A 15,350-nucleotide genomic window follows, 5' to 3' on the forward strand; every position below is an offset into this window, starting at 1 on the left:
ACAGCCCATACCGCAGCCGTACACAGCCCATACCGCAGCCGTACACAGCCCATACCGCAGCCGTACACAGCCCATACCGCAGCCGTACATGCCCATAGCGCAGCCGTACACAGCCCATACCGCAGCCGTACACGCCCATACTGCAGCCGTACACGCCCACAGCGCAGCCGTACAGCCCACAGCGCAGCCGTACACAGCCCATACCGCAGCCGTACACAGCCCATACCGCAGCCGTACACAGCCCATACCGCAGCCGTACACAGCCCATACCGCAGCCGTACACAGCCCATACCGCAGCCGTACACAGCCCATACCGCAGCCGTACACAGCCCATACCGCAGCCGTACACAGCCCATACCGCAGCCGTACACAGCCCATACCGCAGCCGTACATGCCCATAGCGCAGCCGTACACAGCCCACGCCGCAGCCGTACACAGCCCACACCGCAGCCGTACACAGCCCATACCGCAGCCGTACACAGCCCATACCGCAGCCGTACATGCCCATAGCGCAGCCGTACACAGCCCATACCGCAGCCGTACACGCCCACGCCGCAGCCGTACACAGCCCACGCCGCAGCCGTACACAGCCCATACCGCAGCCGTACACAGCCCATACCGCAGCCGTACACAGCCCATACCGCAGCCGTACATGCCCATAGCGCAGCCGTACACAGCCCATACCGCAGCCGTACACGCCCATACTGCAGCCGTACACGCCCACAGCGCAGCCGTACAGCCCACAGCGCAGCCGTACACAGCCCATACCGCAGCCGTACACGCCCATACTGCAGCCGTACAGCCCACAGCGCAGCCGTACAGCCCACAGCGCAGCCGTACACGCCCACAGCGCAGCCGTACACGCCCACAGCGCAGCCGTACAGCCCACAGCGCAGCCGTACACGCCCATACTGCAGCCGTACAGCCCACAGCGCAGCCGTACACAGCCCATACCGCAGCCGTACACAGCCCACACCGCAGCCGTACACGCCCACAGCGCAGCCGTACACGCCCATACCGCAGCCGTACACGCCCCTCCCGTCACCATACTGACAGCCATATAAACAGCACATGGAAAACTAAGAAAAAAAAGTCCCTTGAAGAAGAAACCGTGACCAGCCGTGCGGACAGATTTTCTATAGAACTTTTAATTCGTTTTTTATTTTTCTGACAAAAAAAAACAAACAAAAAAAAGCTACAAATTCCCCCCAGAAAAACAGTTAAATAGGAAAAAAATACAAAAAGAAAAAAAAAAAAAATAGAGACACAAAGAAGGGCTGTTGCTTTTTATGAGGGTAAGGTTGAGAATGCCGGGGGGGGGTGCAGACAGGGACAGACTGCAGGTACAAAGGGAGGAGGCGCGGGGGTTGGGATAGACCTTAGAAGGGTGGGGGTTTTTTTTTTCTCCTTTTTTTCTTTAATAAAAAAAAAAACAAAACTTCTGAACTTCACAAAGCAATTTACAACTGAAAGCTCCAAAACTGAGCCTATGAGGGCGGCAGGTGACGGAGGACGCTCTCCACGGAACAGACATGGAGTGGGCAGTGACACATTGCAGAGACCCTGGGATCCGGGCTGAGTCCAGACGCCGCGGCCGGCGCCTCCTTTCACATTGTCAGCCTGCAGTGACACAGCTCCTTATACATCTGGCGCCGCAGTTTTGGCATATCCTGCTGCCCGAATGTGAATGGGAGCTCCAAGGCGAGGAACTTGCAGTACTGTCGGAGAGAGAGAGAACAGGTGTAAAGTTATCCACCCTGGTCGCGGAGGAGCACGGACGTATCTCCTGGAGTGGAGACGTCTCACCTGCAGCACGAACGCCCCGCAGTCGCTGTCGTTATTCTGACGCGCGACGTTCTGAAATGCAAGAAGAACAATGAGCACGAGCCCCCGTCGCCCCGCTGACGCGCGCCGCGCCTCCTGCACCTACCATTTTGAAGTATCCCTTCCAGTCGCTCTCAAACTCCGGCCTCTCCTTCTTTATCGCTTCAGCCTGGAGATATTTGGCTATGTGCTGTTAAAGGAGACACTTTTGTTATTGGGAGCGGGAACATTTTTTGAAGGAATTCTGGAGGGTAGGAAAGTAATGGACGATCTGTGATTTGGTATCCAAATTTTTTACATAAGGCCCTGTTGCTAATATGGCAGCCTAAAAAAAAAAAAAAAAGCACCCCCCTCACTGTAAAGAATGGGGACAGCATGACATTTGGTAGAGATTGCAGAATATTTTATTCCTCCGTTATCCAAACCTCACTCTTTAGTCTCCAAGACTCTTCTTGTGCTGCACCAGTTTTCTGGCATGAAAAACCGCAGACAACCTCAGTCTCAACCGGTTTCCGCGCGCTCTGAAACGCATCTTTTTAGGCAGGACTATTAGATTTCTAATCCTAACGTCTCCCTTCCTGCATGTTCCTCAGGATCTCTTCCCGCACCCTCCATGCACTCAGTAGTATCAGACATATAAGGCCGCTTCCATGAGCACTCTTATTATAAAGGTGGCTGGACCATACACTAAAAAAAATGGGGGCAGAAAGTGCTCGTATAGTGGAAAATGGATTCAAAGTGGTTTTCTTTTGCGCTGCAGCCAAGTCCACGTGAAGAAACCTACTTGACATATGGAGGTTCCAATAAAAAAAATTTTATGACATTTTCAGTTGTTTCACACTTTTTTGTTAAGTATATAATTCCACATGTGGTAATTCATAGTTTTGATGCCTTCAGTGTGAATGTACAATTTTCATAGTCAGGAAAATACAGAAAAAGCTTAAAATGAGAAGGTGTGTCTAAACTGCAATATATATATATATGCAATATATATGCCAAACCAACACAGCTCATCACCCCAAGAACACCATCCCCACAGTGAAACATGGTGATGGCAGCGTCATGCTGTGGGGATGTTTTCCGGCAGCAGGGACAGGTAAAAAATATATAAATTTTATATATATATATATATATATAGTATGCATATATGTTTATGTGTATATATTTTGTCTATATCTGATGGCTTGTAATGCTTCTCCAGTTTAGTTATGTCGTGTCCTGATGAAGTTAGATGAACTCCGAGACGCGTTGCTCTGTAACCTTTGCTAAAAAAATCTTTATTGGAATCTCCATATCTCAAGTAGGTTTCTTCACGTGGACTTGGCAGCAGCGCAAAAGAAAACCACTTTGAATCCATTTTACTCTTTGACTCGGTCAATCTGATGGGTGGTCTTCAGCGGCCGGTATGTTCCTTTACGAGGTGAGTGTTGAATCGCTGTTTTTTAATATAAGCGTTTATCACTAGGTGGGCTTAAACTGCTTTCCATTTTTTCGCTCGAACCCATTTTCTTCTAGACTCGAGCGCTTGTGCATAGTGCCCCAACTCCTTGTCTGAATAATGATGTACCTCTGATATCAGTTTTACCAGTACCCTATGAATTGGTAAGTGCCCCAGTATATGTTGGCACTGTAAAAATTATGGCACAAAATGAAAGGAAACATAGGAGAGGAAGCTTTAATGACCTGGAATGATCAGTCCTAGAGGATTACAGAATCTTTCCAACCCCCAAAATACTTTATTTTTATTTTTTTTACAAACAGCTGATCATGGTATAAAACAAGAGGAAATACACGTTAGCGATACCCTGAGGGTCCTGTGACAACCCTCCCAGATACCTCGCCAGCTTCTGTTCATGACAACCAACTAATGTGTGTAGTAATGATGTGTCACCACCACTGAGGTCACCACTGGTGGTCCAGAGCTGTGGAGTCGGTAAGCCAAACCTCCGACTTCTGACTCCACAGCACTGGACTCGCTACTGAGCGTGTACATAAAGTGCAGCCACAGATTCATCTCCACTAAAAGCCGAGATGCGGACATCAGGAACAGAACAGACATTTATAGGACATTTCAGAACTTTCCCAAAACCTTATGAAAACATTTACAGCAGACCCTGCACTACTGAACCCAATTTGTTTTAGGAGTTGGTTGATTCCAACTCCGACTCCGCAGCTCTGTATTGGTCCCCAGGTAAGCCTGTAATGATGCAAGTGTGTACACCCTAGAGAAACAGATAAAAAAAAAAAAATAGGCCAGGTAGTGACCTTACACAGGAAGAGCAGAGGGCAACAGACAATCTCCCAAAGCTGGTGGAGTGACCTGTTGCCAATGGCCATCCTGTGTTTGTTACAAGGACTGTCCGGGAAGATGGAGAGTGAAGGTCCTAGAAGGATGATTGAGCTAGGAAGATGTGAAGAGGTCCATCAAGGTCTCGATAACGAGAACAACCCTTAGGAAGGCGAGAGGCAGAAGTACAACATCAAGTACAATACATTATATTTTAACCTGTTGTTTATTCCGCTTTGAGAGCCGGACAGATTTCGGACGCAAATGAAACTTTCGGGTGGAATGTGGGCGAATCTGCAGAATATGAACGTCGGCAGATGGGCTCCTAACTACTCGTGAGGCATTTGAAAAAGGAGAATGGCAAGAAAACTATTGCCTCAATCAAAAAAAGGTACCTTCCAAGAAAAGAGCTACGTAAAGGTTGACTGGCCTACATTTTGGAGAAATGTCCAAATGGTCGAAGGAGAGTGAAAGCAGATGGTGGAGACTTGGCTCTTTGATGGCGTTAAGGCTAAACCCCAGATTTTGCATATTTTGGGTTAAATTCTAAAGTTCAGCACTAATAAAATGAATGACGGTAAGATGCAGATTTTTTTGCACCAGCAGAAAATGAACGATTAATACACAAGTCTGTAAAATTGTTCAGTGTCCAAACCACAAACTGGGCGAGTTTATGGTAGACTCTGGAAACCATCAGGTCAACGACATCCGGATATAAGTGACCACTCTTCAGGGTCAAGACGTTCTCCGATGAAGAAGTCCGCTATCCAGTTGTCTACCCTCTGCTGCTGCCAAAATGTGGCCCATGATGAGATCTTCGCTAGTTTAGCCATCAATATTGAACTGCAATTTCAGCCTTGAGGATTCAGGCAGCAGAACATCATAACGTTGGCCAACTAGACCTGGACTGTACACTTCCAACAGGAAGAAAGTAAAAAGTTCTAGAAATAAGTGTTTCCCTCCAATGTTTGTAAAACTCACCCAACGCTTAAGACTGGAATAACTATCCCATGAAGCGGGACATAAACAGGCCCCAAGGGACAGATGGGTGGAAAGCCACCACCAGAGACTACAATGTACCTCCAGGGGAGCAAAACAGCAGCAAATCAGAGAGACTACAGACCGACTCCATTAGGCTGGGATTGTTGGGGTGTGCAAGAGAGTGAAGTTAGGCATGGGGGGAGTACACCCTTACTGCTTCCAGAGGAAAGCAGTCAGGGGCTGTTATTCAAATGCCCTTGATTGTTAATTGTCCATCAGTAAGTGTGAACATCCCTATAAAAGCAGACGTTTTGGAAGTTTGCTGGTCTGGAGCATTAAAGCGCGTATTAACGCAATGTTAAGGCAGAAAGACGTCTACAGGGATCTCAGAGAACCAATTATTGCTGCACATCAGTTTGTGTAAGGTCAGAAATCCTTTTCCATATAACAATAATGTAGTCCATCTACAGCGAGTTAACCTTCCCAGAAGTGGTCGTTCCAAAAAAAAATGATCCCAATGTCATACTGTGCAACACTCAGAATAATTGCAAAAAACCCCAAGAGCCACAGATCAGGCTCTAAAGGGCTCGCAATATTAAAAGGTCCATGACCGTACAATAAGAGAAAGGCTGAACAAGTATGGTTTGTGTGGAAGGGTTGACGAGAGAAAGCTCATGGCACAGCAGTAAAGTGGCATGTGAGCAAACCACAAGACTCCTAAAACCATGTGCCGTGGACAGAAAAAAGTGGCGCCGGGCCGTTCAGAGCCTGACAGGTGCAGAGGCTTCCTAGGCGGTGGTTCAGCCCCCTCCATCCTGCGGAGCTTCCCTGCTGTGCTCCTAGCAGCTTCCAACACTGAGCACCACTAATCCTTAATGCAGGGATTTTAAAGGACTTGTGGCAAGAGCCACTGGAAAACCCGGGTTGGAGGAGGAGGCCGCCCCACTGCCTCCTGTAGCCTCCTCCAAGAAATGAAGGCCCTGCCGGGTTTTACTAATCTGCCTTAGCCAGATAGCCTGACCAGGTCCATGCTCACCTTCATTCCTGCATTGTGTCTGTGACTGCAATCCACTTCAATGGGTTTAATAGGTCTCTGTACACATTCTGGGGGAGATATAACGTCCTTCGTATACGACCCCGGTCACTGCCTCACAGAGGTTATCGATCCAAATGCTGAAGTTTGGTTAAAACTGGGTCGTACAACAAGATAATGCTTTCACGCAAAGCAACAACCCTCCATCAGAATGACTGAGGACAGAATGGCGGTGCTGGTCCAACCACAGTCCAGACCTCAACCCAAAAGTAATGCCGAAATGAACGCGCAAACACTCATCATCCGAAGGATGAGGGGGCCAGAAGACCCAGAATGGTGGGAGTTGTCATTTTATATAAGACCAAGTTATTGCTGCTGAAGGCAGTCACACAAACTATTGAGTCATGGGGTGTACTCAATTTTTCACATGCAGCTTCTGCATTTTGGCCTGGTTTTTGGTAGATTAATGATGGCTCGGAGTGACCCGTCCTGTGTTGTTCATCTCAGGTTGTATTTACTTCATTACAAGACCTTCTAAGGACCAGATGTTACTCATCATATCCTGATAGGCAAGACCTTAGAATTCAACGGCAATGTTTTCAGTGTCTTATAAATGTGTACGTTCTTCCCCAAAATAAGATAGTCCTCCCTTTAGAAGAGCCACGCAGGGCGACGCTGTGGACACAAAGGTGATTGGACAGGATAAAGGCCGGACTTCTGGAAACCCAGCTGTGACGATACAGCTTATAATCTTAAATCAGACAGACGATTAGATTTGTTAAGCCAAGAGAAATACACTATTGTATTTATCTTGACTTGTAAATGTATGTGTATTTCTGTGGCTGGTCAAGAAGGTCATACTATTTGTATAACCCTGATTGTTATCTCCTCTTGGGTCTGTGAACAATACTGTTTGTTACTATGCTAAAGACATATTATACTAAAGCCAGCTGAATGTTGATTTAAAGAGCCCCCTGCTATACCAACTATGTAAATTGATTAGCTCAAACAATGAGACCTGAGCCATGTAGTAATGACCTCCCTAACCTCTTACCTGTGAATGTGTACTTCAAAAGGACAACTAACTATTTTAAGGGACATGTGATTCTATAGCAGAGAGATTTGAGACAGATGATTGGAAAGAGACTTAACAAGGAGAATCAAAGATCAGACTCTCTGAGACCATCAGCTTAGAAGCATGGCTTTAACCAAAGAGACACAGATTTGGATTCTACATGATTCTGGCCAAAGGGTATACGGCCCTGACTGGAAAGATACGGATCTGCTCCAATGACCATCAGAGAACCCATGCATACATTTGGGGAGACCAGGTTGGGAAGATGAAGTTACCTTGCCCCATGGATATGTTGTTTGGGGTTGCCAGGTGAAACCCTCCAGTCGCCTGGAACCCATGGATTAATTCGGAGAAGCCAGATTGGGACCAGCCAGTCACCTAACCCCTCGGAAACGCTCGGAGAGGTCAGGGTGGGACCCTCTGATCTCCTGGCCTTGTACCTCAATGGACTGCTAGCTTCCAAAGCTTGCCGATACTTTCTCTCTGTGGGGGCCCGCCAGATGCGGGGGGGCCACTGGTTGAGGGAGTTGGCCCTGGAAATCACAAAGTCGCGGCTGTTCTATCCCAGGCGGGCCAGCGGAAGGAAGTGTGAGACTGTGTAATGTTGTACCATCTTGGGACTTTGCTGGGACTGTTCTATGTGTTTATTGTCCACTTTGTGGGTCAGTAAAGTATTGCCACGCAGTTTTACCCTCACCTTGTGCTGTCTGAGTGGAGTTACGCCCACGGGAGACCCCGGGTCTTCACACCAGCTGGAAGACTATCTGGAGGCTGTTCGGGTTTTGTGAGGGTGCCTTCACCTGGATGTCACCCCACAAGAGAATGACCGACAGCTCCGGGACCGGAGAATTCCCATGATTGTTCCACATTTGGCCTTTGTATCATCAGGCCGAAGGGAAGAGCCACAAACTGATAGGGGACAAGACAAAAAAATAAAATAAGCCCAGAGAGGCGGGAAAAATGTAGGAATGCACGCTCAACCCCTTCCCAACTGGGTGATTTTCCACTTTTTTGTGGTTATATAATTTTTCTTCTCCTTTTTCCAAAGCCATAAGTATTTTATATTTGTTTTTATCCACATAGTCAAGTGAGGGATTGTTTTTTGCAGGACAAGTTGTACTTTTGAATGACACCATCCATTTTATCATGTGATGCACTGGAAAGAGGGGAAAACAATTCAGCATTGTTTTATTTTGACACAGAACTTTCCTTTACTCCCGATATCCGATCGCTCGCTCCGGTCACCTGCATCTAAAAAAATCTCCAGGATCCGACCTCTTCTCACCTTTGAAACTGCTAAACCTCTGACTGTCTCTTATTCACTCTCATCTGGACTCCGGCAACTCTCTTCTGACCCGTCTCCCTCTTACCAAACACTCGTATTCCTGTCCAGCCGCACCGATGCCTCCACCCTGTACCAGTCATTGCAATGGTTACCCATCAGCTACATAGTACAATATAAAGTTACCACCCGCACACACAAAGCACTTCACAGGTTTACACAGCCCTATATCTCCTGCTCAACTCCGTCTACCACCCTACACATCCTCCCCACAGTGCTGCACCGCCTACATCTCCTCCTCATCCCCATCTACCCCTGTATACGTCCTCCCCACAGTGCTGCACCGCCCTACATCTCCTCCTCATCCCCATCTACCTCCCTACACATCCTCCCCACAGTGCTGCACCGCCCTACATCTCCTCCTCATCCCCATCTACCCCTGTATACGTCCTCCCCACAGTGCTGCACCACCTATATCTCCTGCTCATCTCCGTCTACCCCTGTATACGTCCTCCCCACAGTGCTGCACCGCCCTACATCTCCTGCTCATCCCCATCTACCCCTGTATACGTCCTCCCCACAGTGCTGCACCGCCCTATATCTCCTCCTCATCTCCGTCTACCCCTGTATACGTCCTCCCCACAGTGCTGCACCACCTACATCTCCTCCTCATCTCCGTCTACCCCTATATACGTCCTCCCCACAGTGCTGCACCGCCCTATATCTCCTCCTCATCTCCGTCTACCCCTGTATACGTCCTCTCCACAGTGCTGCACCGCCCTACATCTCCTCCTCATCCCCATCTACCCCTGTATACGTCCTCCCCACAGTGCTGCACCGCCCTGCATCTCCTGCTCATCTCCATCTACCACCCTACACATCCTCCCCACAGTGCTGCACCACCTACATCTCCTCATCTCCGTCTACCCCTGTATACGTCCTCCCCACAGTGCTGCACCGCCCTGCATCTCCTCCTCATCTCCGTCTACCCCTGTATACGTCCTCCCCACAGTGCTGCACCACCTACATCTCCTCCTCATCTCCGTCTACCCCTGTATACGTCCTCCCCACAGTGCTGCACCGCCCTATATCTCCTCCTCATCTCCGTCTACCCCTGTATACGTCCTCCCCACAGTGCTGCACCACCTACATCTCCTCCTCATCTCCGTCTACCCCTATATACGTCCTCCCCACAGTGCTGCACCGCCCTATATCTCCTCCTCATCTCCGTCTACCCCTGTATACGTCCTCTCCACAGTGCTGCACCGCCCTACATCTCCTCCTCATCCCCATCTACCCCTGTATACGTCCTCCCCACAGTGCTGCACCGCCCTGCATCTCCTGCTCATCTCCATCTACCACCCTACACATCCTCCCCACAGTGCTGCACCACCTACATCTCCTCATCTCCGTCTACCCCTGTATACGTCCTCCCCACAGTGCTGCACCGCCCTGCATCTCCTCCTCATCTCCGTCTACCCCTGTATACGTCCTCCCCACAGTGCTGCACCACCTACATCTCCTCCTCATCTCCGTCTACCCCTGTATACGTCCTCCCCACAGTGCTGCACCGCCCTATATCTCCTCCTCATCTCCGTCTACCCCTGTATACGTCCTCCCCACAGTGCTGCACCACCTACATCTCCTCCTCATCTCCGTCTACCCCTATATACGTCCTCCCCACAGTGCTGCACCGCCCTATATCTCCTCCTCATCTCCGTCTACCCCTGTATACGTCCTCTCCACAGTGCTGCACCGCCCTACATCTCCTCCTCATCCCCATCTACCCCTGTATACGTCCTCCCCACAGTGCTGCACCGCCCTGCATCTCCTGCTCATCTCCATCTACCACCCTACACATCCTCCCCACAGTGCTGCACCACCTACATCTCCTCATCTCCGTCTACCCCTGTATACGTCCTCCCCACAGTGCTGCACCGCCCTGCATCTCCTCCTCATCTCCGTCTACCCCTGTATACGTCCTCCCCACAGTGCTGCACCACCTACATCTCCTCATCTCCGTCTACCCCTGTATACGTCCTCCCCACAGTGCTGCACCGCCCTATATCTCCTGCTCATCTCCGTCTACCCCTGTATACGTCCTCCCCACAGTGCTGCACCGCCCTACATCTCCTGCTCATCCCCATCTACCCCTGTATACGTCCTCTCCACAGTGCTGCACCGCCCTATATCTCCTGCTCATCTCCGTCTACCACCCTACACATCCTCCCCACAGTGCTGCACCGCCCTACATCTCCTCCTCATCCCCATCTACCCCTGTATACGTCCTCCCCACAGTGCTGCACCGCCCTATATCTCCTGCTCATCTCCGTCTACCACTCTACACATCCTCCCCACAGTGCTGCACCGCCCTGCATCTCCTCCTCATCCCCATCTACCCCTGTATACGTCCTCCCCACAGTGCTGCACCGCCCTACATCTCCTGCTCATCTCCATCTACCACCCTACACATCCTCCCCACAGTGCTGCACCGCCCTACATCTCCTCCTCATCCCCATCTACCCCTGTATACGTCCTCCCCACAGTGCTGCACCGCCCTACATCTCCTGCTCATCTCCGTCTACCACCCTACACATCCTCCCCAAGAGTGCTGCACCGCCCTACATCTCCTCCTCATCTCTCTCTATCACCTACCCGTCCTCCCCACAGTGCTGCACCGCCCTACATCTCCTCCTCATCTCTCTCTATCACCTACCCGTCCTCCCCACAGTGCTGCACCACCCTACATCTCCTGCTCATCTCCGTCTACCACCCTACACATCCTCCCCACAGTGCTGCACCGCCCTACATCTCCTCCTCATCCCCATCTACCCCTGTATACGTCCTCCCCACAGTGCTGCACCGCCCTACATCTCCTCCTCATCCCATCTACCCCTGTATACGTCCTCCCCACAGTGCTGCACCGCCCTATATCTCCTGCTCATCTCCATCTACCCCTGTATATGTCCTCCCCACAGTGCTGCACCGCCCTACATCTCCTCCTCATCCCCATCTACCCCTGTATACGTCCTCCCCACAGTGCTGCACCGCCCTACATCTCCTGCTCATCTCCATCTACCACCCTACACATCCTCCCCACAGTGCTGCACCGCCCTACATCTCCTGCTCATCTCCGTCTACCACCCTACACATCCTCCCCAAGAGTGCTGCACCACCCTACATCTCCTGCTCATCTCCGTCTACCACCCTACACATCCTCCCCACAGTGCTGCACCGCCCTACATCTCCTCCTCATCCCCATCTACCCCTGTATACGTCCTCTACACAGTGCTGCACCGCCCTACATCTCCTCCTCATCCCCATCTACCCCTGTATATGTACTCCCCACAGTGCTGCACCGCCCTACATTTCCTGCTCATCTCCGTCTACCACCCTACACATCCTCCCCAAGAGTGCTGCACCGCCCTACATCTCCTCCTCATCCCATCTATCCCTGTATACGTCCTCTCCACAGTGCTGCACCGCCCTACATCTCCTCCTCATCCCATCTATCCCTGTATACGTCCTCTCCACAGTGCTGCACCGCCCTACATCTCCTCCTCATCTCAGTCTACCACCCTACACATCCTCCCCACAGTGCTGCACCGCCCTACATCTCCTCCTCATCCCATCTATCCCTGTATACGTCCTCTCCACAGTGCTGCACCGCCCTACATCTCCTCCTCATCTCAGTCTACCACCCTACACATCCTCCCCACAGTGCTGCACCGCCCTACATCTCCTCCTCATCCCATCTATCCCTGTATACGTCCTCTCCACAGTGCTGCACCGCCCTACATCTCCTCCTCATCCCATCTACCCCTGTATACGTCCTCTCCACAGTGCTGCACCGCCCTACATCTCCTCCTCATCCCCATCTACCCCTGTATACGTCCTCCCCAAAGGCTGCACCGCCCTACATCTCCTGCTCATCTCCATCTACCACCCTACCTGTCCTCTCCACAGTGCTGCACCACCTACATCTCCTCCTCATCCCCATCTACCCCTGTATATGTCCTCCCCACAGTGCTGCACCGCCCTACATCTCCTCCTCATCCCCATCTACCCCTGTATACGTCCTCCCCACAGTGCTGCACCACCCTACATCTCCTGCTCATCTCCGTCTACCACCCTACACATCCTCCCCACAGTGCTGCACCGCCCTATATCTCCTGCTCATCTCCATCTACCCCTGCATATGTCCTCCCCACAGTGCTGCACTGCCCTACATCTCCTGCTCATCTATGTCTACCACCCTACACATCCTCCCCACAGTGCTGCACCGCCCTACATCTCCTCCTCATCCCCATCTACCCCTGTACATGTCCTCCCCAGTGCTGCACCGCTCTACATCTCATCTCTACCACCCTACCCATGATCTCCACAGTGCTGCACAACCCTACATCTCATCTGTCTACCACCCTACCCATCCTCTCCTCATCTGTGTACCATCCTATCCGTCCTCTCCACAGTGCTGCACCGCCCTACATCTCATCTGTCTACCACCTACCTATCCTCTCCAGTGCTGCTCTACCCTACATCTCCTCCTCATCCCCATCTACCCCTGTACATGTCCTCCCCAGTGCTGCACCGCCGTACATCTCCTCCTCATCCCCATCTACCCCTGTATACGTCCTCACCACAGTGCTGCACCGCCCTATATCTCCTGCTCATCTCCGTCTACCCCTGTATACGTCCTCCCCACAGTGCTGCACCGCCTACATCTCCTCCTCATCCCCATCTACCCCTGTATACGTCCTCTCCACAGTGCTGCACTGCCCTACATCTCCTGCGCATCTCCGTCTACCACCCTACACATCCTCCCCACAGTGCTGCACCGCCCTACATCTCCTGCTCATCTCCGTCTACCACCCTACACATCCTCCCCACAGTGCTGCACCGCCCTACATCTCCTCCTCATCCCCATCTACCCCTGTATATATTCTCCCCACAGTGCTGCACCGCCCTACATCTCCTCCTCATCCCCATCTACCCCTGTATATGTCCTCTCCACAGTGCTGCACCGCCCTGCATCTCCTCCTCATCCCCATCTACCCCAGTATACGTCCTCTCCAGTGCTGCACCGCCCTACATCTCCTCCTCATCCCATCTACCCCTGTATACGTCCTCTCCACAGTGCTGCACCGCCCTACATCTCCTCCTCATCCCCATCTACCCCTGTATATGTCCTCCCCACAGTGCTGCACCGCCCTACATCTCCTCCTCATCCCCATCTACCCCTGTATATGTCCTCCCCACAGTGCTGCACCGCCCTACATCTCCTGCTCATCTCCATCTACCACCCTACACATCCTCCCCAGTGCTGCACCGCCCTACATCTCCTCCTCATCCCCATCTACCCCTGTACATGTCCTCCCCAGTGCTGCACCGCTCTACATCTCATCTCTACCACCCTACCCATGATCTCCACAGTGCTGCACAACCCTACATCTCATCTGTCTACCACCCTACCCATCCTCTCCTCCTCATCTGTGTACCATCCTATCCGTCCTCTCCACAGTGCTGCACCGCCCTACATCTCATCTGTCTACCACCTACCTATCCTCTCCAGTGCTGCTCTACCCTACATCTCCTCCTCATCCCCATCTACCCCTGTACATGTCCTCCCCAGTGCTGCACCGCCCTACATCTCCTCCTCATCCCCATCTACCCCTGTACATGTCCTCCCCAGTGCTGCACCGCCGTACATCTCCTCCTCATCCCCATCTACCCCTGTATACGTCCTCCCCACAGTGCTGCACCGCCTACATCTCCTCCTCATCCCCATCTACCCCTGTATACGTCCTCTCCACAGTGCTGCACTGCCCTACATCTCCTGCGCATCTCCGTCTACCACCCTACACATCCTCCCCACAGTGCTGCACCGCCCTACATCTCCTGCTCATCCCCATGTACCACTGTATATGTCCTCCCCACAGTGCTGCACCGCCCTACATCTCCTCCTCATCCCCATCTACCCCTGTATACGTCCTCTCCACAGTGCTGCACTGCCCTACATCTCCTGCGCATCTCCGTCTACCACCCTACACATCCTCCCCACAGTGCTGCACCGCCCTACATCTCCTCCTCATCCCCATCTACCCCTGTATAACTCCTCTCCACAGTGCTGCACCGCCCTACATCTCCTCCTCATCCCCATCTACCCCTGTATACGTCCTCTCCACAGTGCTGCACCGCCGTACATCTCCTCCTCATCCCCATCTACCCCAGTATACGTCCTCTCCAGTGCTGCACCGCCCTACATCTCCTCCTCATCCCATCTACCCCTGTATACGTCCTCTCCACAGTGCTGCACCGCCCTACATCTCCTCCTCATCCCCATCTACCCCTGTATATGTCCTCCCCACAGTGCTGCACCGCCTACATCTCCTCCTCATCCCCATCTACCCCTGTATAACTCCTCTCCACAGTGCTGCACCGCCCTACATCTCCTCCTCATCCCCATGTACCCCTGTATACGTCCTGTCCACAGTGCTGCACCGCCTACATCTCCTCCTCATCTCCGTCTACCACCTACACATCCTCCCCACAGTGCTGCACCGCCCTACATCTCCTCCTCATCCCCATCTACCCCTGTATACGTCCTCTCCACAGTGCTGCACCGCCCTACATCTCCTCCTCATCTACCCCTGTATACGTCCTCTCCACAGTGCTGCACCGCCTACATCTCCTCCTCATCCCCATCTACCCCTGTATATGTCCTCCCCACAGTGCTGCACCACCCTACATCTCCTCCTCATCCCATCTATCCCTGTATACGTCCTCTCCACAGTGCTGCACCGCCCTACATCTCCTCCTCATCCCCATCTACCCCTGTATACGTCCTCCCCACAGTGCTGCACCGCCC

General features: G+C 51.9%; 1 protein-coding gene across 1 annotated transcript in view; it reads right to left on the bottom strand.

Moving 5' to 3' along the window:
• Window positions 1-1,130: 1,130 nt before the first annotated feature.
• The window catches only part of SENP3 (SUMO specific peptidase 3), a 44,610-nt gene continuing 30,390 nt past the window's right edge, over window positions 1,131-15,350 (bottom strand). The window contains exons 9-11 of the mRNA XM_073654596.1: window positions 1,931-2,014; window positions 1,807-1,857; window positions 1,131-1,718 (exon numbers count right to left, since the gene is read on the bottom strand). Of these exons, the coding sequence (XP_073510697.1) occupies window positions 1,608-1,718; window positions 1,807-1,857; window positions 1,931-2,014 (246 nt within the window). The 3' untranslated portion in view covers window positions 1,131-1,607. The remainder of the gene's footprint in view (window positions 1,719-1,806; window positions 1,858-1,930; window positions 2,015-15,350) is intronic.

This window comes from Phyllobates terribilis, unplaced genomic scaffold (assembly GCF_046119375.1).
Source record: "Phyllobates terribilis strain yellow unplaced genomic scaffold, ASM4611937v1 Scaffold_11__3_contigs__length_659146591, whole genome shotgun sequence".
NCBI classification, from domain to species: domain Eukaryota; kingdom Metazoa; phylum Chordata; class Amphibia; order Anura; family Dendrobatidae; genus Phyllobates; species Phyllobates terribilis.